The sequence below is a fragment of the Phodopus roborovskii genome, unplaced genomic scaffold (assembly GCF_943737965.1).
Source record: "Phodopus roborovskii unplaced genomic scaffold, PHOROB, whole genome shotgun sequence".
NCBI classification, from domain to species: domain Eukaryota; kingdom Metazoa; phylum Chordata; class Mammalia; order Rodentia; family Cricetidae; genus Phodopus; species Phodopus roborovskii.
The window spans coordinates 657545-682697 of NW_026125901.1; the positions used below are offsets into that span (position 1 = coordinate 657545).

Genomic DNA, 25153 nt, shown 5'->3' on the forward strand with positions numbered 1-25153 from the left:
CGTGCATAGCTGTCAAAAGTCATTTTCTTTTCACATTGCAATGAATCAAATTATATTAGATGGAAATTATTGCAAGATTCTTTGGTATTCATAAATAATGCATACAATAAAAATGGTTGACATTGTTTTAAATGGTATTTTTAATAGTGCTGGTACATCAGCAATATAACAGGCTGCTCTGAAGAGCTACAGTGACAATAGAAAATTAAATGTGGTTTATGGATTTCCATTTAATAAAACCTTGTTTCTTTTTTGTTTTTAATGAAATTATATCTATTAAAATAAACATGGAAAAATTAGAGCAGCAAATCAAAAAGTGTTGATCAAGACTTTCATGGTCATTTCTCCTCTAAGCCATACACGTCCTTCAAAAAGTCTAAGTACCTAACGTATTTCACAGGGATAGGTGATGGCATTCCCACCCAAACGTCTTCACATTTCTGGAAAGAAAACAAAGGTGGACACAATTAGAACCACATTTCAAAGTTCAGTTTTGAAATTTCAGTGCTATATTGTTTTGTTTTCTTTAGCTTTTTAATCTTTCAATAAACTTTTGGTGAAGTTACTAGGGTATGGGGATATGGATGATGCAGTGGGAAAGAACACTTACTGCTCTTACAGAGGACCCATGTTTGGTTCTCAGCACAAATACATGGTTGCTCACAACTGCCCATAACTCTAGTTCCAGGGGACCCAAGACTATCTGAACTTCATGGGCCACTACATACATATAGTGTACATGCTTACCCTAAGATACACACACACACACACACACACACACACACACACACACACACACACACAATTCATTTAAAATAAAAGAGAAGAGATATCAGATATCAGAAGGTCTTTGAGGAAGAAAATATTTTAATTTTTATTTTTTTACTTCCTACATTAGAATTATGTGTTCCCAATCTTTACCATGTAACTGCAACCCCTTCTATGGAGAAAGAAAAGGAAGAAAGGATAGATGAATGAAAGCGGAAGGGCAAGGGAAGGAAGAGAAAGGCTACATGAATGGCTATGGCTTATGCATGGAAAATAGATGTGCTAGTTCTAGAATGACAAAGATGGAAAAGACCAGGCCCAACTTATAGCCATGAGCCAGGCCTAACTGGATAACCTAGAGACCCACAGACAAGAAAAATCAATTCATCTTGTGAAACACTGAAATTCTGGGAGCTAGGCAGTACTAATGCAGTGGTAGGTCCCTCATGTAGTATTGAGAACCCAAGTTTTTATACACAAGATGGTATTTCTACCAGCTGCTTGGTTATTGTTTCTTCAATAAACCACTAAAAGTAGTAGTAGGTTGCTCAAGGTATGCTTAGACATAAGCTATCTTATACGTACTTGGGTGCTATCAAATAATATTTTGTCAATAATGTACTATGTAAATGGCAGCAATCCCATAAAATTATGATAGCAGCCAAGATTGGTGCTACATACACTTATCCTCAGTCCCTGAGAGGTTTAGCCAGGTAGATTGTGAGTTTGAGGTCAGCTAGTGCTACAGAGTGAGTTTCAGATTAGACTGCGCTACCTATCATGAAATATAAATAACAACAGCAAACAAATACACAAAAGACCCTTCTAAAACCCACACAATCCTCAAAAAAAAAAAAAAAAAAAAACCCAAAATCTCCAACAAAACAAACAACAATCCCGGGAGGATCACAATGCAGCAGATAAATTCTTACTGCCTACTGCTATTATAGCACAAGACATAATTCACATGTACATAGAAAGCAAATAAATCCCTCTGCCAGTCAGATAAAAGGATAACACAATTATAATTCAACTTTATAATATTTATTGAATGTATTTGTGAGCATATATGTGCATACAAATGAACATACATACATGTATGGACATGGGATGCTTGTGGAAGTCAGAGGACAACTTAGGAAAATCAGTTTTTTCCTTCCATCATAGGGATTCTGAGGACTGAACTCACGTTGTCAGGCCAGCAGCAGCCCCATAATCATAATCTGTGTTTTTATGTCTTGATTGCATAAGTTACTTATGTTTTAGCTTGTGCTTTTTTATTCATTGTGGCCCTAGAACAAGATGCTATATCATATGTATTCAGATATAAATGTATCATGTAGTCTAGTATGTGCTATATTGCAACATCTCAGTTCATGTAAAGCCTACTCTAGGCATTTACAACAGTGCAATCACTAATGGCACACCTCTTAGAACATTACTCATTCCTAAGTAATAATAAGTTTGTCTCTGTGTACACACACACACACACACACACACACACATTATATAAGTTATAATGGTCAATTAATGTTAGTTCCAGCCAAGAAAAATGTCCACAACTGGCCCTAATGTCAAGGTTGTTTTATATACAATGCTCTATTTCTTCATTTTTTTTATTTTTTCTTTTTTCCAGTGCTGGGTTTCACTTTTGAGCCTTGAGCATACTAAACATGCGCTAACTTATGCCCATAGCTGTTGGAAAGGTCCTAATATCCCATTAGCTTTCCATTAGTATCTGAGTCATAAAGTGTCATAGAAACATGGGGCATAAGTAGATGGTTTTATGTGATGGTAATCTGGAGGTACAATAACGCAGTGCAGCTACAGTTGAGGATTATGGCAGCAGTTTAGTAGAGGGGTAAAACACCAAAGAGTGTTCTATCCATAGTCACAAGTATAAGCAAAGGACTAGATGTAGTGAGATAGTTCTGTGGCACTGACCACGCCCATTGGGGGTGGAGCCATGGGCGGAGTGACCTGTGGAAGGAGGTCAGAGGGGGCCAGGAAAGGCTCTCTCTTTCTGGCGTGACTCGGACAGGAGAGGATCTGGTTGAATTTCCTGGTGTTCATCTGTCTAGGTTGTAAGTTATTTCTCCCTGAATAAACATCTATTCAGCCTATTTGTTTGTCCTGATCCTTATTTAACCGCGTTAACTAGAGACCTCAAACCTCTTTGTAAGAATGGGTGAGTAGTCCAATTTGGTCCAGGGTACACAGTGCAAAGTGGCAACAGGTGGTTGGAAAGAAGCTGGGGTCAAATTTTAAGCCCTCTGCACTAGTTCATACATGAAGCTATAATGAGAGGAAGCTGTTGGTCAGTCATGGCCAGAGGAACAATAATGTGACTAGAATTTGATTAACTTGATTGGCATAGGGAGAATGAAGGCCTAAACATAGAAATTAGTTCTGTGAGAACTACACTAATCCTAGTGAGTGATGGCAGTATCAGAACCAGGAGGGCTGAAGCTGGGCTGCAAATCAGGAGAACCTCAGAAAGATTCTGAACAGCACACCTAAAAGTCCAAGACTTGAAACTTAAAATGGTGGGAAAAGGAAGGGGGCAATGTTAGGGTTGAATATATGCCCCCAGAAAGATATGCTGATATCTTAACCCTCTACACTTCAAAATGTGACTGCAGATGTAAATAAATAAGCTAAAGATGAGAAAGTCACATTGGTATAGGGTAAACCTCAAATCCAGTATGACTGGTGTCCATATAGAAGGACAGTCATAGGAAAACTTATCTGTTGGAGAGGTTGGCATGTTATGACAAAGGCATAATTGGTTATCAATTGTCAATCAAGAAACACCAAAAATGGATGGCAAATTGCCAGGAGCTAGGAGGACCTGTGGCGAGAGTCTGGAAGGCTTCAGAGGGTCTGAAGCTTTTCTGGCACATTGGTTTTTTATGATTAGTCTCCACAATCTGGGGATTATACATTCTATTGTGTGGAACCACATAGTTTGTGGGTACTTAGTTAGGTCGTCCCTAAGAAACAAATGCAGGCAAAGGGGCTTTAAGGGTTCTGTTTAATATTTGATAATCTCAAATTACCACAAAACATAAGGCTTCAAGTAATGGGAATGGATTCACATACAGTTTAGGATCCAAGAGTCCATAGTCAAACTGTCTCATATAATCATCAGACTGTTTCAGCTTCAAGAGATGGCACTATTCTCCCAGCCTCTGCTTTGCATGGTGCTCTGCGTGTCTTTGTGATAAGGGTCACAATCACTGGAGTTCGGGTCTATCCTGATGTACTATTGTATTGTTTTAACTAATGCAAACACCCTACTTCCAAATCAGGTCATATTCCAAGATTCTGGATAGATATTATTGCGGGGATTAATAACAGTCAACTTCATGTAATGTTAATAAGCAAAATAAGGAAAGCAGAATAGAACAGAAATTTTAGTTATTTTAAGTGAAGAAATAGGAATCACAGAAAGAAACTAAGTATAAAATTGAACTGTATTTCATGTGCTCATGGGACATCAAGAGAGAGGCTATGCTCAGCCCTAAATGAGACATTCATATCATAACCTATCTTCTTATTGCTCAGAGATGATTGAAGAAGAGGGGATGGAAAGACTGTAAGAATCAGAGGCAGTGGACGACTAAAAGGCAATGGTGGTTTTCAGACAAACTGGAGCGGTTGTACATGTCAATGCACAGTGGTGTGACAGTATGCATAAGACCTGTGCAAGCTCAAGCTAGACCGACTCTCAGCATGGAATGGAGAAGAGGGTACAAAGTCTTACTCCTAGCTGAGGAGCTATTGACTGCTGGCAGCAAGAGAGTCAGTTTTCATTAGGGGTGTGGTCCCTAGTAGGTGAATTGCTCCAGGGAAGGCCACACATCCAAGAGTATATGGGCAATACAGATTTGACTTGATTTTAAAAAAGAAGACACACAGTTGGATGGATAGGGAATTGAGTTAGATCTAGGAGGAGTTGGGTGAAAGGGTGGATATGATGAAAATACAATGTACAAAATTCTCAAAGACCTGATAAAAATTCACACCAAAAAGAAAGATTTTGGTCTCTTAGAAGAGAAAGTGGGAGATACCCTTGAACAAACTGGTACAAGAGACCACTTCCTGAACATAACTCCAATAGCACAAACACTGAGATCGACAGTTAATAATGGGACCTCCTCAAACTTAGAAGCTTCTGTAAGGCAAAGGACATAGTCAATAAAACCAAACCACAACCCACAGACTGGGAAAAGATCTTCATCAATCCTACATCTGACAGAGGGCTGAACTCCAAAATATACAAAGAACTCAAGAAACTAATCATCAAAACACCAAATAATCCTATTTTAAAAAATGAGGTACAGAACTGAAGAAAGAATTCTCAATAGAGGAAATCAAAAAGCCTGAAAGACACTTAAGAAAGTGCTCTACATCCTTATCTATCAGGGAAATGCAAATCAAAACCTCTCTGATATACTATCTTACTCCTGCCAGAATGGCTAAAATCAGAAACACCAATGACAACATATGCTGGAGAGGATGTGGAGAAAGGGGAGCACTCCTCCACTACCAATGAAAGTGCAAATTTAGACAGCCATTTTGGAGATGAATATAGAGGTTGTTTAGGAAAATGGGAATTAGTTTACCACAGGACCTGGCAATCCCACTCTTAGGCATATACCCAAAAGATCCATATCCATACAACAAATACATCTGATCAACTATGTTCATAGCAGCATTATTTGTAATAGCAAGAACCTGGAAGCAACCTAGATGCCCCTCAACTGAAGAATGGATAAAGAAGATGTGGCACATTTAAACAATGGAGTGCTACTCTGCAGAAAAAAAACAATGGAATCTTCAAATTTGCAGGCAAATGAATGGAACTTGAAGAAACCATCCTGAATGAGGTAACGCAGTCACAAAAAGAGGAACATGGTATGTACTCCCTCATATACAGATTTTAGACCTAGAGCAAAGGCTCACCAGCCTATAATTCACACCACCAGAGGAACTAGAATACAAGGAAGAATCAGAGAGATTCATATAAAGTTCCTCACAGAAGGGGAAAGGAACAAGATCTCCTGAACCTATTGGGAGTGGGTTGGGCAGTGAGTGGAGAGGGAGCTAGGAGGAAAAAAATGTGGGAGGAGAGGAAAGCATGTGGGGCTAGGAAGTTTGAGTCAGGGGAGGAACAGATGAGAGGGAAAAAAAGACACACAGAGAGAGATACCATAAAAGAGGAATCCATTATAGGTTTGAAGAGAAAACTGACTCTAGAGAAATGTCCAGAAATCTACAAGACTGACCCCAACTAACAATTTGAGCAACAGTGGAAAGGCTACCTTAAATGCCCTTCCCTGATAATGAGATTGATGACTAACTTATCTACCATCATAGAGACATCATCTAGTAGCTGATGGAAACAGAGGCAGATACCCACAGCTAAACACTGAGCCAAACTGGAATTCAGATGCCGAGAGGGAGGACAAGACCAGGCTACAGAAACCCACAGAGACAGCTGCCCTGAACAACGCGGAGCTAATGGATTCCCAGACTGATAGCTGGGAATCCAGCATTGGACCTTCTCAGATGCCCTGAACATGGGTCTCAGTTAGAAGGCCTGGGAAGTCTAAGGGACCTCTGAGAGTGGAACCAGGATGTATCCTTGGTGCACAATAGGACTTTGGGAGCACATTCCCCATGGAGGGATACTCCCTTAACCTAGAGGCAGGAGGGAGGGCCTAGTTCCTTCTCCGAATGACTTGACAGATTTTGTTGATCCCTCCTGGAAGGCACCATCCTCCCTGTGCAATGGGGGGGGTGATGGGAGTGTGGTAAGGGGCCATGGGAGGGAGGGAGGGTGAGAGGTAGAGGGAACTGGGATCAATATGTAAAATAAGAAAATAAATAAATAAAAAGGAAAAGAAAAAAGAAAGGTTCTGGTAAATGCTGGAAAAATGGTTCTACGTAGCACAGCACTAGAGTTCAGAACTGTGAAAAACTTCTAGTGTTACTGGAATGTGGGTGATCTATTAAGTTACACCAATCAATACCACTAATATAAAATCAGAAGAACATCAAATACTTGCATCTTTAACTAGAACACAAATCTGAATCTGAAAGATGAGTTATGAAAGTAAACTACTTGCAGAGTTTTGCAGGGTTGTGCCTTATAAATACCTAGTGTTACAGTAGTAACAAGAAATGTATTAGATATTTACTATATTATAATAACTACTAAGTGTTTTAACAGAAAATCCCTAAGAGGTATGTGTTCCTGTGATACTTGTTCACAGAAAAGGAAACTGAGGCATAGGATTAAGTAGCTCCTTAGCAACCAAAATCATCAGTAAGCAGGGGAGGAGCCTGAATAGTTTCCCCAGCAATGAAGGTCTACAGGTAGGCTTATGTACCATGCTACCTTCCAAAACCATGCAATAGAGTGAGTCTATTCACAAGCAATTACTGCTCATCCTACATGGTGACATTGGTCCTACCATTTCCACTAAGTTAAGTAAAAAACAATGTAGTCCCCCCCACACACACACACACAAAACAACTTCTTTGTAGCTAAGTATGAGGGTGGAGCTAGGTGTGAATGATTGCAGGTGCCTTATGAGGCCAGGAAGCATTGGATCTCCTGGAGTTTTAAATATAGGCAGGTGTCCACTTACTGCCATAGGTGCTGGGAATCAACTCGGATCCTTTATAAGAGGAGCACATGCATTTAACTTCTGAGCAATCTCTCCAGCCCCTAATAATGTGGCTCTTGAAGTGATGCTTCTGCCTCAAAAAATGCCACCTATGAGGAAAAGCCCAAACCAACATCTGGCAGTATGAATATATACATACTGTATATTCAAAATCACTAACTCCCCATGTGATTTCTTAAATAAAAATTTAATACAAAAAATAAAACACATTATTTCACTCATGTAACAATGAGGGGCTTACTATAGGAACACTCATGAAACCAGTCAGTATTAATTATTCTCGCTCATTTAAAAATTATTTATTTTTATTTCATATGCATTGGTGTTTTACCTATATGTATGTTTGTGTGAGAATACTGGATTCCTTGGAATTGGACAGTTGTGAGGTGCCATGTGGATGTTGGGAATTGAACCTGGGTACCCTGGAAAAGCAGCCACTGCTCTTACCAACCACTGAGCCATCTCCCCTGTCTTCTCCCTCATATTTATTAGTAATAAAATGTGGCTGTTGTTTATGTGTTTTTAACATTGAATTATGATATAAATGCTACCAATAAAAGAGAAAAATGATAAGAATTTATACTGGAATAATAACTCAAAAATTTAGATATGAGAACCAAATGTATTAGCAACAGGCTGTCAGGCAAAATGAAACAAGTAAATAGCCAGATTTCAAACGAAGGTTAATTTGAGGGAAAAAAGATAACAGCAGTCCATTTCTTTACATCTTGGACACTTTGAATCCCAGGACTCCTGCAGTGCTTTTTGGAGTTTTCAGTCATGCTGTGCTCTTTGTTTCGATTCAACACAATTTCCCACCATCATTTCTTTTTCTCCTTTGTTACCAAACCCTAGGTTCCTAGTTGGAATGACTTCTAATAAATGCCACAGAGACATATTCAGTGCCCAGTGGAGTAGGATCCATCCACTGCCACCCACCAATTTTAGGAAGATTTTCCCAAGTATTATCTGAAAATGGACGAAGGAATCAAATTTGGGATAGGAAGAGGGTTGGATGCAGGGAGGTTTTCAAACACCCAGACAATGGGACTGGGGGTGTCAATACAGAAGAAGGGCAGGTATCTCCTTTATAATTTTGTTCACAGTCAGGTACATAGCTGCTCCTTTTTTTTTTGTTTGTTTGTTTTTTAAGGAAAGGGTATATGACTACCTAAGAAATCCCCAAAACAGCACTGTTCTATTGTTCTTTCTAATAAATTTGCAGACATTCGAAACATTATAGAAGTTTTATGAGAATCTGGGTATTGAATTAAAATATTGGCTTTTTAGTCCTCCTAAGTTAGTCAATGCAAACTACAGATCACATAGTGTTCACAGAAGTAAGTTTTTGATGTTGTCTATATTTTACAGAGGATGAAAACCTGGCCTTGTGCATGTTAAGTAAGTGTTGCACTGTGGAGCCACATTCCCACCCCATGCAAATGAACTGAACAGGGGAATAACTGTATGCAAATGGTAATCTGACAACAAAAAGAGGGTTCTTCCTGAGACAATGATGCCTCCCATTCCAGATGAGGACATGTCTGCTTGTGTCTTTGCAAGACAGGATCCTGACAGCACATGTTTGGAATCTTAAACATGTGTCACAGGCTCTGCCAGTGCCCCTTCCTAGCCTCTTATCCTTTCCAATCTGGCTCACACCAGCCTGACTTTCAACTGCCAGTATCTCTATTCCTTTGACCCAAGCTTCTTGTTGGCCTCTGAGGCTTACTTTGGCTGCCCCTGTGACAAGCAGCAAGTGCCAGGGGATTATTTCCTTCCATCTATGTTAAAGAACAACCCTCAAGTAATGACTGTCTAAAGGAGATTGACAGAGTAATACCATAGTTTCCTTGTACTTTGAGCAGGCTAATGCTGAGGTATATGTTCCTGGTACATCCTGGCTTTCCTCAGCATCATTAAGCAACAGCCATCTCCATATGTAACCGGTTAATAATACACTCTTTAGTAACTCCTTCTCTTCCTTTGTCATTTTCTAATCCCTTCCGGAATTTCATTTCCTTTGCCCCCCCCCCACTACTTAACAACAAAATCCTTGTCTCCACCTCTGCTTCTAAATGCAAAAAGCAGTTTTATGTTTATCAGAGTTAAGAATATATATATATATATATATATATATATATATATATATATATATATATGAGAGTCTCCACATCTTGGAACAAAGCAACTTCTAGGAAAATGGTGGATAAATCCAGTCTCCAGGGTGATTTACAGATAAAATGAGAGACAACGCTAAAATCTCATTGAAACTTACTGTAATATGGAGCATTCAATAGTATGTGCCACATAGCATTTTCTGCTAGAATGAAGAGCTATGAAACACAGAGGGAAACTCAGTGACAGAAAAATCACAAATCTAAAATGACTGGGAATCACTGTCTCTAAGAGAGCCCTAAACATATTCCAAGCTAGCTGTCACTAGAGCCTCTTAGGATGTCAAAGAACTTAGCAGTAAAGTACTTATTCATCAATGGTGAAAACTGTAGCTGCTGATCTCTCTGTGCCCCCACACCCCCACCCTTCTCTCTCTCTCTCTCTCTCTCTCTTTCTCTATCTTGTGTGTGTGTGTGTGTATCATATATCATAGCACCCTGAAATAATAAGTAAAGATGGGGATAGATGAAAACCCAGTAAACAGCATCTGTCCAGTGGGAATAGCAAAGCTGTATCAGATCTAATGGGCCCGGGATGTATTTGCTTTGACATTTTTAAAAGGAAATTTAATTGGATTACGACTTCTTCTAGTTTAAAAAATTCTACTGTAGTACTGGCCACCAGATGCATGAGGGAAAAAGACTGGGAACCAATTAAATTCCATGCTTCACTGCAATGGGGTTATTTTTATTCTTCCCAAATGCAAGGCTGATAGAGTCATGTTAGTGTTTTACCATGTTGCTCCCTTGTACTCTTTTAGAAAAGGATCCTTTTATTTTCCTTTTCAGAAAAGAGTATTTCTATGGGACATATCTGGAAATACATAGAAAGTGCAATACCATACATAGAATAGAAGTTTTCCTCTCCTTTCTCCCTTTTTCTTTCTTTCTTTCTTTTTTTTTTTTTTTTTTATTTTCTACTTTCTAATAAGTGCTACACAGCCTGAGAAATAATCACATTAGGTTAAAAACCATAAAAAACAATTAAATTTTAGCAAATCAAATGGAAGTTCACTTTGAAAAGAAGATTTTCTAAATATTCCTTGAGCTAATTATGACCATCTTGACAAAAAGAGAAAAAGTTCATGTATGAAGTTAGAGTCACTATTACTCCCATTCATTTGTGTCTCCTTAGAGACACAAACACTTCCCTTTGGCTAAGCTGTCATCTGTATCTGAGCTGCACATGAGGTGGCTTCCAAGCAGGCACTCCTCCCTTGAAAATGCATTACAGGCAAAATGGAGGTTTTTTTTAAAGAGACATGAGATCCTTGTAAACTTTAGTGATGGGTTTGCACATAACTCAAGTAGATGTCACTCAGCACTTTATATCATAACAGATCTCCCCAAACATCATTTCCTACTAGGCTAATGTTTAGTGTTAGACAATTAGCATGTGTTTACTAGTTATTTTTAACATAATGGGAGCAGATAGTAACTCTATATTTCAACTTTTAAATTTTACATGTATTAGAAATGACTTTGAAAAAGTTGTAAAAAAGGGAGAGAAAAATAATGATTTGCCAGGCATGGTGGTGCACACCTTTAATCCTAGCACCAAGGAGGCAGAAGATAGCTGTAAGTTCTGAGGTCAGCCTGATCTGAATAGTGAAACCCTGTTTAAAACAAAAACACAAACCAAAACAAACATACAAAAACAGTTGCACTGTCCCCTGACAATATATTATTTACTTTTAGGAATCTCTATATCTTTCTTATTCACAAAATGATAATGATACTTATCTGGTAAGGTTTAGCTGACAATAAAATATCACAGAAGATGCTGAAAGGAGATCCTTAACAAGTGTGGTATCCAAATACATATTTTAAGGTATACTTACTTCCTAATGTCAAGACCACATATCATCCTGCCATGGGGATGGGGGAGTGGGAGGGGGCTTTGAGTCAACTGCTAATGTTTCCACAGTTATAATGCTCATAAAATGAACCCATGTCCAACTTTTCTCAGAAATGTCAAAAGATAAGATACCAATCACACAATGCAGGTAACAAAATTTATTTAAGAACTGAGTATTATTGTATAAAATGTGGCTTATGAGATTAATCAGACTAGCTCTAAATTCTAAGGCTTAGACGGCTAGTTTCTAACTACAATCGGAGAGCAAGCAAAATAGAATAGAAATTGGGGTCTCTGGGATATTATAGCACTTTGAGCAACATTCTGAGGCCACAGTATAAACAAACAGAAAAAGAAAAACCATCTGATTATCTCCCTAGATGCGGAAAAGGCCTTCGACAAAGTTCAACACCATTTCATGATAAAGGTCTTGGAGAGGTTAGGGATAACTGGAACATACCTAAACATAATAAGAGCAATATACAGAAAACCAACTGCCAACATCAAACTGAATGGAGAGAAACTTAAGCCAATTCCTCCAAAATCAGGAACAAGACAAGGCTGCCCTATCTCTCCATATCTCTTCAATATCGTACTAGCAGTTCTAGCTAATGCTATAAGACAACAAAAGGAGATCCAAATTGGAAAGGAAGAAGTCAAACTGTCTCTATTTGCAGATGATATGATAGTTTACATAAGCAACTCAATAAACTCTAGCAGGGAACTCCTACAGCTGACAAACACCTTCAGCAAACTAGCAGGATACAAGATAAACTCAAAAAAATCAGTAGCCCTACTTTTTTCAGACGACAAAGAGACAGAGAAAGAAATCAGAAAAACATCACCCTTTACAATAGCGTGTGACAAGCAACATAAAGTATCTTGGAGTAATGCTTACCAAACAAGTAAAAGACCTATATAATAAGAACTTTGTGGCTCTAAAGAAAGAAATTAAAGAAGATACCAGAAAATGGAAAGATCTCCCATGCTCTTGGATAGGTAGGATAAACATAGTAAAAATGGCAATCTTGCAAAAAATAATCTACAGATTCAATGCAATCCCCATTAAAATCCCACCACAATTCTTCACCGACCTTGAAAGGATAATAATCAACTAAGTATGGAAAAACAAAAGACCCAGGATAGCCAAAACAACCCTATACGATAAAAAAACTTCAGGAGGCATCACCATTCCTGACTTTAAGCTCTGCTACAGAGCTATAGTTCTGAAAACAGCCTGGTATTGGAATAAAAATAGACAGGTAGACCAATGGAATCGAATTGAAAATCCTGATATTAACCAACATACCTATGAACACCTTATTTTCAACAAAACAGCTAAAATCATACAATGGGGCGAAGACAGAATCTTCAACAAATGGTGCTGGCACAATTGGATGAGGGTGTGTAGAAGACTACAGATAGACCCATGTCTGTCACCATGCACAAAACTCAAGTCCAAATGGATCAAAGACCTCAACATCAATCCAGCCACAGTGAACCTCTTAGAAGATAAAGTAGGAGGTACCCTTGAACAAATTGGTATAGGAGACTGCTTCCTGAACATAACTCCAGGGGCACAGACACTGAGAGCATCAATTAATAAATGGGACCTCTTCAAACTTAGAAGCTTCTGTAAGGCAAAGGACACAGTCGACAAGACCAAACGGCAGCCCACAGACTAGGAAAAGATTTTCACCAATCCTATATCCGACAAAGGGCTGATCTCCAAAATATACAAAGAACTCAAGAAACTAGTCAACAAAACACCAAATAACCCTATTAAAAAATGGGGTACAGAACTGAAGAAAGAATTCTCAATAGAGGAACTCAAAAAGGCTGAAAGACACTTAAGAAAATGCTCAACATTCTTAGTTATCAGGGAAATGCAAATCAAAACAACTTTGAGATACCATCTTACCCCTGCCAGAATGGCTAAAATAAGAAACACCAATGATGACTTATGTTGGAGAGGATTTGGAGAAAGGGGAACACTCCTCCACTGCTGGTGGGAGTGCAAACTCATACAGCCATTTTAGAGATCAGTATGGTGGTTCCTCAGGAAAATGGGAATTAGTTTACCACAAGACCCGGCAATTCCCCTCTTAGGCATATACCCAAAGGATTCACATCCATGCTACAAAGACATCTGTTCAACTATGTTCATAGCAGCACTCTTTGTAATAGCAAGAACCTGGAAGCAACCTAGATGCCCCTCAATTGAAGAATGGTTAATGAAGTTGTGGCACATCTACACAATGGAATACTACTCTGCGGAAGAAAAATAATGGTATCTTGAAATTAGCAGGCAAGTGGATGGCACTTGAAGAAACCATCCTGAATGAGGTAACCCAGTCACAAAAAGAGGAACACAGTATGTACTCACTCATATATGGATTTTAGACCTAGATCAAAGGATCACCAGCCTGTAATTCACACCACCAGAGGAACTAGGATACAAGGGGTATTCCAAGAGATTCATATAAAGTCCCTCACAGAACCAGGAAGGGACAAGTCCCTCAGAGCTCAGGGGAAGTGGGGGGGGGCAGCGAACAGAGAGAGAAGCAGGAGAAATCGAGGGGGAGGAAAAGAAAACATGTGTGACCAGGAAGATTGAGCCTGGTTAGGAATAGAAGACAGGAAAGAGAGAGAGACAGAGACAGAGACAGAGACAGAGAGAGAGAACATAAAAGAGGGAGCCAATATTGGTTTGAAGATAAAATTGAACACAAAGAAAGGTCTAGAGAACTACAAGACTGCTCCCAACTAACAATTTAAGCATCCATGGAAAGGCTATCATAAATGCCCTTCCCAGAGAGTGAGATCAACAACTAACTTATCCATGGAGCCCTCAACTAATGCCTGTTGGAAACAGGATCAAACACCCATACATAAACACTGAGTCGAACTAGAACCCAGATGCAGATGGAGAGGACAAGACCATGCGGCATAAACACATAGAGACAGCTTACCTGAACAAGGAGGAGCTAAGGGCCATTAGACTGATAGCTGGGAAGGCAGCATGGGACTGACTCAGGCCCCTCTGAATATGGGTCTCAGCCAGAATGACTGAGCAGTCTAAGGGACCTCAGACAGTGGAGCCAGGATGTATCCCTGGTGCACAAAAGGACTTTGCAAACACATCCCCCATGGAGGGATAACTGCCTTAATCTAGAGACAGGAGAGAAGTCCTAGTCCCTACTCCACATGACCTGTCAGATCTACATGACCCCAACTGGATGGCATTCCCCTACATATGGAATTGGGGTGGGGGGATGGTAGGGGAGGGTGGTTAGAGTGCATGTGAGAGGGCAGAGAGGGTAAAAGGGAGGGAAGGAGGAAAGGAGGGTGGGAGGGAGGGAGGGAAGGAGAGAGGGAGGGAAGGAGGGAGGGAGAGGGAACTGGGATCGACATAGAAAATAATAAATTAAATTTAAAAAAACGCTTTGACTCCAAAATTTAAGTTCAAGGACAGGTTAATGGGGAAAAGGATTTCTATTTTTGTTTCCACAGAAAATGAAAAGCTCTGGATTCCTTCCAGACTAATGTGGTTTGATCTAGCCACACCACCTGAAACAGTGTACGAGGTGATCCTACATTCAAAACAGCTGGACAAAGCAGCCTTACAGACTACAGCCAGGATTTCTGAATCTTCTTCGAATCCCCCATGACATCGCCCTTTACCAGCAGGAAGTAGTTTGGAAAGAATGACACCCAAATTCCCAAATATTGTGTGTAAATGTTTGTTTTCATTTAAATGGACTTTGTTATATAAAATAAATTTAAAAAAAGAATTAAAAAAAAGAAAAAAAATAAGATGTTCTTGCAGGGAAGATATAATGCTGAGGAAAACATTGAACTCTGGATAGAAAATTCTAGATTCTGAATGGTGCTAAGTACTGATAACCTCTCAAGAGCTATCTACATCAATATCTGGAATCCAGCAAAAACCAGGTAACTGCTCAGCTCATATAGTGGAAAAGGTGAGAAGTTTCCTAATCTTAGGAATCTACCCAGACCCTCTGTCCACACAAGTGTTCTGGCTTCCATTAGTTTACTTAAACCTCATCACTTCAAACTCAGGGCTGGGACACAACCCCCATTTTACAAACAATGTGAGCACCTAACATTTAAGCCCTCACTATTGTCACAAGCGCCCATTCACTCAGTGGATGATGGAACAAAGAATTTGAAGTCAAGTCTATGTCATCATACTTTTTATACTATCTAAAGTCCTTTAGACCCAGGGCTCAGAAACAGTGTCATACAACAGTGTTGGTAAGTGATGACATTGTAGAGGCATAACTATGGAACCTATATATACATTTTTGGGCCTTCCCATACAGGGTTGTGATACATCTGTGGGTAATCAAATCAAATTAATGACTCAGGATCCACACTCAAACAGGACAAAAAGGAGATGGAGTTTGGGGAGAAAAGAAAAAAGAAGGAAAGGAGAAAACTAGGAAAAAAAAGAAGATGTTGCCCCATATGTAGTTAAAATAGTATTCTTAGCTGGGTGTTGGTGGCATACACCTTTAATTCCAACACGCAGGAGGCAGAGGCAGGTAAATCTCTGTGAGTTCAAGGCCAGCCTGGTCTACTGGTCTACAGAGCTAGTTCCAGGACACGCTCCAAAATAATACAAAGAAACCCTGTCTTGAAAAACCAAAAAATAATTATATTCTTCCATGAAACATTTGTTCCATTATAATGTTGTAGTTGCATGTTGAGTTGTAGAAAAAAAAAAGTCTAACTGTGGGTTTTAGTACAAAGAGGTGATTAAATTTTATCACAGCTCACTAATCATAAGGAAAATAAAAATTAAGAGTAACAAGATGTCACATTTCCAGAGGCAAAAAAATGTAGAAACAGTCTGAATGCCTATCAACACAGAAATGATGGAACAAATTGTTACATATACACACTATACTTGTTAAAGAATGGCTTAGGTCTATACATACTTAACCAGAATAATTCTCCATGATTAAATAGGAAAAGCATTGTAGATAAACAAATCCATGTGATATGACCATATTTCTGAATCATCAATCATGAAATATCTAACACAATGGATTTTGTGGCAGACTGGGAGGAGGATGGTAGAAAAGGAGAATAGACAGAAAGAAAAAGAACAAGAAAACTTGTTGTCAATCAGGAAAAACAAGGACATGACTTACTCAGAGATCCTTAGGAAAAAGAACATTTGCAGAGTAAGTGCCAAATAATTTAATAAAGTGACTACCATATCCCCTAGTATCTGAAGTAGATGGGTTACAGGATACCCCAACCATAATACAGAAATCCATGCATGCCTAAGTTCCTTATATAGTGTGTCATGGTATTTATGAAGAACCTACACACATCCTTCCACACACTATTAAGATTTTTAAAAAAGTTATTTTATTTTTATATGTATGTGTGGTTTGACTGCATGTATGCTTGTACATGCACCACATATGGGACTGGTACACAGAGAGGCCAGCAGAGAACTGGAGCAACAGATGGTTGTGAATTACCAGGTGGGTGCTGAGAACCAAACGTAGGTCTACTGCAAAAGACACAAGTGCTCCAAACTGCTAAGCCATCTCTCCAGCCTCCCCTCAGATACACTTTAAATCACCTGTAGGTATCTTATACCTAATGAAATGTAAATGCTATGAAAAACAGGTCCATGACATTTAGAAAAAAATGACAAGAGGAAATTATCTGTAAATGTTCAGTGTAGACAATTTTTTTTCTTGATTATTTTTCCAGGTGTGATTGGTTGCAGTTAGAGATGTAGAATCTGTGGGTATGGGTGTCTGATGATATTTACAATGTTGTAGGCTGGAAATAGGACCCCTGCCCCCACCAAAAAGAGAAAACAGGAAATCTTCTAGTTTCCAGAGAGTGTTAATAGAAAGGGGCCAGTGCAAAGTACAACACCCTGGGTCTGAAGAAACATTTGAGGGCATTTATTGCAGTTATATTGATTGACCTCTAAGCAGGTGCTATACATCTAGAAGATGTGATTGACAGGGAAGGAGATGATTTCTCCTATCTCTCACTTGTCACTTCCTTGCCAGTACAGTTCTCTGGCTATGCTTAAGGGCTAAGGGACCAATAGATACAGCCTAGAAATATCATCCCTAGCTCCATGAAAAGGGAACACCTGGTCATGTCATTTTCATCCTTATAATTTGTCAATGGTACATCTTAAAGTAACTTTTAAATGTGGACAGAGACGTAGCTCAGTGCCTGCCTAGCATGATTTAGGGCTTGAACTCAATCTCCAGCCCTGGGTATATGATCCCATATACCACAAAAAATAACCAATAATTGAAAGAAATGAAGTGAGCCAGTGTGTGGTGGTGGTGGATTACTATAATTCTAGCACTTGCGTGGTGGAAGCAGGAAGATCAAGAGTTCAAAGTCATTCTCAGCTACATATAGAGCTTGGGTTTCATGTCAGCCTGTTATATTTTCTTTTTAACTTAATGCTTGCATTGGAAATAATGACTACCATTACTAGATTATTGTAAACATATATCAAATTGCCACATCATGTTGCATAAATGTGTGCAATTAAAATAATTTTTAAAATAGAAATAAAAATAGATATTTATTAGTGGCCTCCAGTCTTTCCAGAGCAGTATTCAAACTTCAACCAACCTTTTAGGCATCACCAACCTCATCCTTCTCTATGCTTCCCCACAGGCCTTCACTCCAACCATAGCAGTTTCTCTGGTGCCCCAAGTCCCAGAGCACTGTTAGTAATGCCTTTGCCAAAGCACCACGTTACGTTACTTTCCTACCATAGTTATTCTCACTATTCATTTCTAAAATGTCAAGTGAGACCTTCCCAAGATGATGCCCTATTCTTCATCCTAATTTAGAAGTAGCTATGTTCATTTCACAGCATCCTATGCAGATTGTTCAAGTCAACCCCAAATCATGAGTGATTCCACATCAGGAATAGGATCCTTCAAGGGGAGCAGTTATGCTTGAATGCCAGCACAAATCAGAGAACATGTTGAGAATGGAACCTTAATCTTCATTATCTGAAAGTTATGTGTATGAGTGAATGAAGTTTGGAACTTAAGTCACCTGACGACATTCAGCTAAGTGGAGGAGCCAGATTTCAACTCCACCTCTGTTGACTGCAATGAATCATACTGTCCCTCAACCAACTGGAAGTTCTAAGGTTTTCCCTGATTCTCCAAAGAAGCTGTGTGCATAAGAGGCCTAATGCCAGAGGCACTAGGCAAACCAAAGACAGAATGAACTAGTCAGCAGAGACACAATAAATACATGACATTTGCTTTATCAAGGGACTGTACCAGGACAATTAATTTCTGGAGCATGTTAAAATACAAACCACTACCCCCACCCACTCCTTAAAGACAACTACGTAGATCTTAGAGAATGCAGACAATTCCACAATGCTGAGGCCCCCATCTGATCATAATGATCTCTTTTTCCTAAGCAAGCATTTTCCTATTGAATTTTCCTTTTCAAATTGGCTACAACTGTAGAATGTGAATCTCCATTCACTATAGATTCATACATGGTAAACCTGCACACAAAACCACAGATATACTGAGGGTTCTTGACATAGATACCATCTGAGATTTGTTGTTACAGATTATGATGATGTTACCAGGATCCCTTGATAAGAATGTAACCTATTATCATATTTTCTATATAAATGGATGTAAGTGAAGTTAAAAACTATTCAACTACAAAAGAAAAGTTCTGTTCTTCTAGAGAAGTTGTTTCCTCAGCATGGAGAGAAAATTAGTCTTCAACAGAAATACCCAGAATATACCATTGTTGCTACATTCTATTGAAAATAATTTAAAGATACAAGATGTCAAAAATATAAAGGAGGTGAGGCATCCATAGCTGATTCCTAAAGTAAGCATAAAATTTACCTCTTTAAGGTATGGCGGGGATTGTAGTTCAGGTGTTGGATTCATTCTCCAGTTCAGCAGAGAGAAAAATAATTCGTAATTTATCTGATGTTCTTTGTCTTCAAACCTGAAAGAATATAATTTGACTCAATCTGCAGAATTTAGAACCACATTCCAGCTTACATTTTACCTTAAACTATATTATCACATATGCTTCAGTGGCTAATGTTATCATTTCTTATCTGTAAACTTCTGATCCCCCTCAGAATAGACATTATTTGAAAGCAGGAATCTCAACTATCAAATTTTCAAGTGGTAGTGGATAGTAGAAATTCAATAAACATTTGTTGTAGTTACCAAACAAACATATTTTGGTAGCTAAGACCAACACTATGTTTTGTTCAGAATATTCAATGTTCTTTTCATTTTAGTAGTTGATACATGTCAATAAAATAAAGTGCTCTCTTAGTTCATAATTACATACCATTTGAATGTTTAAAACAAGCCTGGATGGATTTTGTCTATTAGTATATTTTTTTAAGAAAAGCAAGGGGCTGGAGAGATGGCTTAGTAGTTAAGAGCACTGGCTGATCTTCCAGAGGTCCTCAGTTCAATTCCCAGCAACCACATGGTAGCTTACAACCATCTATAGTGGGATCTGATACCCTCTTCTGACAAAGTAGTTAGAACACTCATATACAAAGATAAATAAATAAATCTTTAAAGAAAAAAGAAAAGTAAAAGGCATCTTTGTCACTTATTATATAGCCATTAAAAGAGGTTATTTAGATCCATATTAGAAGTGACAGAAATATAATATTGCATAGAGTATAAAGAATATTACAAAATAGTATGTACAGTTTTAAGGTTTTTATCTTGTTTTTATTATTTTTAATTTATGCATTATGTGCTAGTCTATGTATGGGTACATACATGTGAGTGCCATGTCCATGATAAAGCCCAGAAGAGGGGGTCAGATACCCAAGAACTGAAGTCACAGGCAGTTGTGACCTGTGTGATGTGGGTGCCAGGAAGTAAACCCAGTTGCAAGAATGTTACATACACACTTTTAATCACTTAGTCATCTCTCTAAGCCCATATGTACAGTTCTGACTCTGCTTTAGGTTTATATTTACATAAAGCAATAGAAAAATGGCAACAATATAATAAGAAAACCATCTCTAGAAAATCAAATGGTTTTTTTGGCCTTATTATGACTAATTTGTATCATCTGATTTATTTAAATTTATAATCAGAAAAAAAAACCCAAGCCAATTTTCACTTGGAACAAAGAATAACAAATGATTATCCTGTTTCACAAAAGTTAGGTAAAAACCAATGAATCTTTTTTTAAACAAATTATTAATTTTTATTTTACATTCCAATCTCAGTTCCCCCTTCCTCCTCTCCTCCCGCTCTCCCCACTCTCCCTTACCTCCCATCTACTCCTTGGAGAAGGTAAGGCCTCCCCTAAGAAGTCTACTAAATCTGTCCTACCATCTCCTTGAGGCATGACCAAGGCACCTGTCCACCTTCCACACCTCTGTATCTAGGCTGGGCAAGGTATCTCTCCATATAGAATGGACTCCACTAAGTCAGTCTGCATATTAGTGTTAGATCTTGGACCCACTGGCAGTGACCTCATATACTGCCCCAGTTACACCATTGTCACTTATACTAAGGGAGTCTAGTTCGATCTTATGCAGGTTCCCCATTTGTCCGACCTGAGTCAGTGATCTCTCACTAGCTCTGGTCAGCTGATTTTGTGGATTTCCCCACCATGGTCTTGACTCCTTTGTTCATATCATCACTCCTGCCTCACTTTGATTGTATTCTAGGAGCTTGGCCCAATGGTTAGTTGTAGATTTCTGCATCTGCTTCCATCTGTTTCTGGAAGAGAGCTCTCTGAGGTTGTGGATTATAGACTGGGTATCATTGGTTTTATGTCTGGTATGTACTTATGAGTGAATACATACTACATTTGTCTTTTTGGGTTACTTCATTCAGGATGATTTTTTCCAGTTCTGTCCATTTGCCTGCAAATTTTAGGGTGTCACTGTTTCTTACTGCTGAGTAAGAAACAATGACTGCTCCATTGTGTAAATATACCATGTTTTCTTCATCCATTCTTCAGTTGAGAGGCGTCTAGGTTGTTTCCAAGATCTGGCTATTATGAATAATGTTGCTATGAACATAGTTGAGCAAATGTCCTTGTGGTACACCACAAGGAGTGACCACCTGAACACTGGGCAAAAGTAATGAATATTAAATTATGGCTATTGTGTTAAATTCATCCTCAATTTTACACAACAAACTGATTACTAAGATATGATCATTTCAGCATAATTATTGTAATGATCCAAATAGTAACTAACTACTTCTTGATGTAATACCTTAAGCCATTTTTCCTGAATTTGGCCACATCCTGACAAATTTTCACACAAATTATTTATTGATCTCCTTATACCAATATTTAGGGAAATGATAAAGGTATCAAAAAGATATCATTCCAAGCACCCTGCTCCAGGATTCTACCTTAAAATAACATGTGCACAAATAGTCAAAAGATGTTTGTCTTTTCTTTCCAAATTATTAAGGGAACAATAGCTAGTATTTACAAATTCATAAAAACTCAGAGCACCCAAAATGTTACAAGCTGAAGTAATATAGATTTCATCCATCTAAACAGAGTGGAATAAACAGAGTTGTCAGAACACAGGAAATGAAATTCTATAATTCCTTTGTGTACATTTTCTTTTGCCAAGAATCCTGGGATACAACTCTAACATGTTGCCCCCTACCACTGTTTATCCTTTAAATTTTGGCTCACTCATCATTTCAACTCTTTTAAAGGACATCCTCTGTTTATGAGCATATTTATAGCCAAAATGTGGGATCATGATGTCTTTTATTTGTATATGTTTCTGGCGAACAACTAAAACTTAACTGAAGATGTTTGGTGAGAAGCATTCCATTAGCAGAGAGTCTTAAAGAAAACATTTCTTAATATTCTGAGTGGGACCTGAGGTCAGAGAAGAAGACCATACAGAACCTTTTACTTTCATTCTGAGAAAATTTAGGAGCTACTGGAGTATATTCTACAGAAAAGTTACTTATAGGACCTGCAATTTTGAATGATAAGGTCCTTTCCAAATTCATGCACTAAACCTTAAGCACCAAGGTGATGAGATTAAGAGATGAGATGTGTATAGATCATAGGGCAAAAACTTCCTGAAACCAGTCCACTGGAGCATGTCATGGTAGTACACATCTGTCATTTCAGTACCAAGAAGATAAGTAACAGTGATAGAGGTGGGAGTTTGAGGACATCTAGAGCTACATAGTAATACCCTGTCTCAAACTACCAGAAATACATAAGAAAATAAGATAGAAGGGAAGAGACCACAGAGAAATTCCTTGCTCCTTCCATGTGTGGGCATAGAATGAAGGAGCCATTCAAAAAGTGGGTATAAGGGCTCTCAACCAGACATTCTGAATGTGTTAGAAATTTACTTTCTTTGTTTTCTAATTTCTCACTTGCCAGAATTGTAAAAAGCAGTTTTAATCTATGACATATTCTTACAGCGGCCTAACAAGTCTAAAATAGTACCTGACATATATTTAAAGCTTATTCTAATATTCTAACTGATATGAGTGAGACACTGCGACAGAAGTACTTAGTGATCTCTTTCAAGCAGTCCAGATAGGCATGATGGTGGTGTGGACAAAGGTGGTGACAGTGAGGAATTGTCCATTCTGAATGAACTTTGAATGTAGGCTTCCTGAAAGGCCACAGACACACACATGCACAAATACAAACATACACAACGGGGTAGGGAGGTGGGTTTGAAGATGATTTTAAGGCTTCTGGTTGAGAAATTGGTTAGAGAGGGCTGCAGAAGGAAGGCAAAAGCCAGAGTTTAGTTTTAGATATGCTACTTTTAAAGAAGAATTTTTAAATTTCTCTTATTTATGTGCATGTTTGTATGTGTCTGCCTGTGCAAGGGTGTAACACACATATATGTGCCCATAGAGGCCAAAAGAGGACATCAGATTCTCTGGAACTAGAGCTATAAGCAGTTGTGGCTGTCCCAATATGAATACTGGTAAACAAACTTGGGTCCTCTGGAAGAGCAGCAAGTCCTCCTAACTGCTGAGCCACATCTCTGACTAAATATAATACTTTTAACTGAGACATGAGAACAGAGGCAATGAGTCCAAAGATCAAAGAGGAGGTCCCTCTGAAGATTTAAGATACAAGAAACATTTTCTAATCATTTGCTAAATAGATGATATTTTTATAGGCATAAGACTGGGAAAGTGGATGAAATCACCAATAAAATAATTGTTTCTACATGCTCTTACAGAAGAGAATGCAATTGTCAGGAAATTCCCACAACAAGAATTCAAGAGGGCACTCAATCAATCCTAGAGTTTAGAATCATAGTAGTTCACTAATTTGGGAACAACTCAATATCCTTACCAAATAGATCTGGGCTCACATCCAACTTCATTCCTCATATATACAATCTACTGTGAGCTAAAACTACTTCAGCATATTACAAATCTACCTAACCTCTCCACCTCTTTCACTACTCTCTAATCTAAAGTACTTTCACCACTCACTAGGACTATAGCAACAGTTTCCCATCTTGAGTTATTCTTCCTGTCTACTCTTATGTTGCACTTATGCTGGCTTATGTTACTCTTATGTTACTTTTATGCTGGCTCTTATAGAGTCATTCTGTTACTTCTTTGCTTGAAATTGTCCAGTGGTTGCCCATTGGATTCAGAATATAACTTAAGATTCTTAGCCAGGTATACAAAACCCAGCTTAATTTGGCCCCTGCTGACAATCTCTGATCACAAATGTTACCTGAAAACTCTCTCTCTCTCTCTCTCTCTCTCTCTCTCTCTCTCTCTCTCTCTCTCAGAAGGTCTACAGGCCTTCTGTTTCCCTGATCATACCCAGAAATGCAAGACATTTGTACCTTCTGCTCCCTTTGTCTGTGTGAATTCAGTTCAAATAAAAGCTTCCTTAAGATCTTCCTGAAGGAAGTTCATCCTAGATGAAGTCTTTTGTCTAGATTTATATTTACCCTGGACTTGCATTGGCACTCAGAAAAAATTTCTAGAAGTTACTATGGAAAGGCCTATTATATTTTGTCATAACTAACTTTGATATTTGTTCATGTTTTCTGGTTATCTCCTGACTACACCCCTCCTTCCAAGACCACCTCACATGTAAGACTCAATGTATCTAATTACTTACCTATTTAGAAGGATAATTGTGAAGGGCATTTCTCAGTCAAATGATAAGAAGGATCAAAATGTTAATAAATAAAACTCTATACATCTCAGATATGTATGAAAAAAAAACTGTAAAGAAATGAAAAGCTTCATCTTTCCCAACTCTCAGAGTCATGCTAAAAGAGACAGAGTTAGGTAATATGGTAAAATACTCCAAGGTTTCCTTTCTAGTTCTTTCTTAGAAGGTCTTTGTGTATGTGGGAATACCCCAAAGGGTTCAAGGGAGAAAGAACAAATAACATTTCAATTTAAAGAGATAAGACTGGCTAAAGCTATTTGGAAGGCTGTTTTGTTCTTGGGCAGTAGTCAGTCAATAAGGATGGAACAACACCATTTTTTTCTCCCTTTTATACTTTCACCTTTTATCTATAAGGAAATAAAATACAAAAAGAACAGTGACAAATAAATGACAAAATATGACAATGACAAAGACAGCTAGGGACCAGG

General features: G+C 38.4%; 1 protein-coding gene across 1 annotated transcript in view; it reads right to left on the minus strand.

The window, feature by feature from the left end:
- Positions 1-297: 297 nt before the first annotated feature.
- Efhc2 (EF-hand domain containing 2) overlaps positions 298-25153 on the minus strand; it is a 156135-nt gene continuing 131279 nt past the window's right edge. Inside the window, exons 14-15 of the mRNA XM_051178927.1 lie at positions 19418-19523; positions 298-440 (exon numbers count right to left, since the gene is read on the minus strand). Of these exons, the coding sequence (XP_051034884.1) occupies positions 339-440; positions 19418-19523 (208 nt within the window). The 3' untranslated portion in view covers positions 298-338. The remainder of the gene's footprint in view (positions 441-19417; positions 19524-25153) is intronic.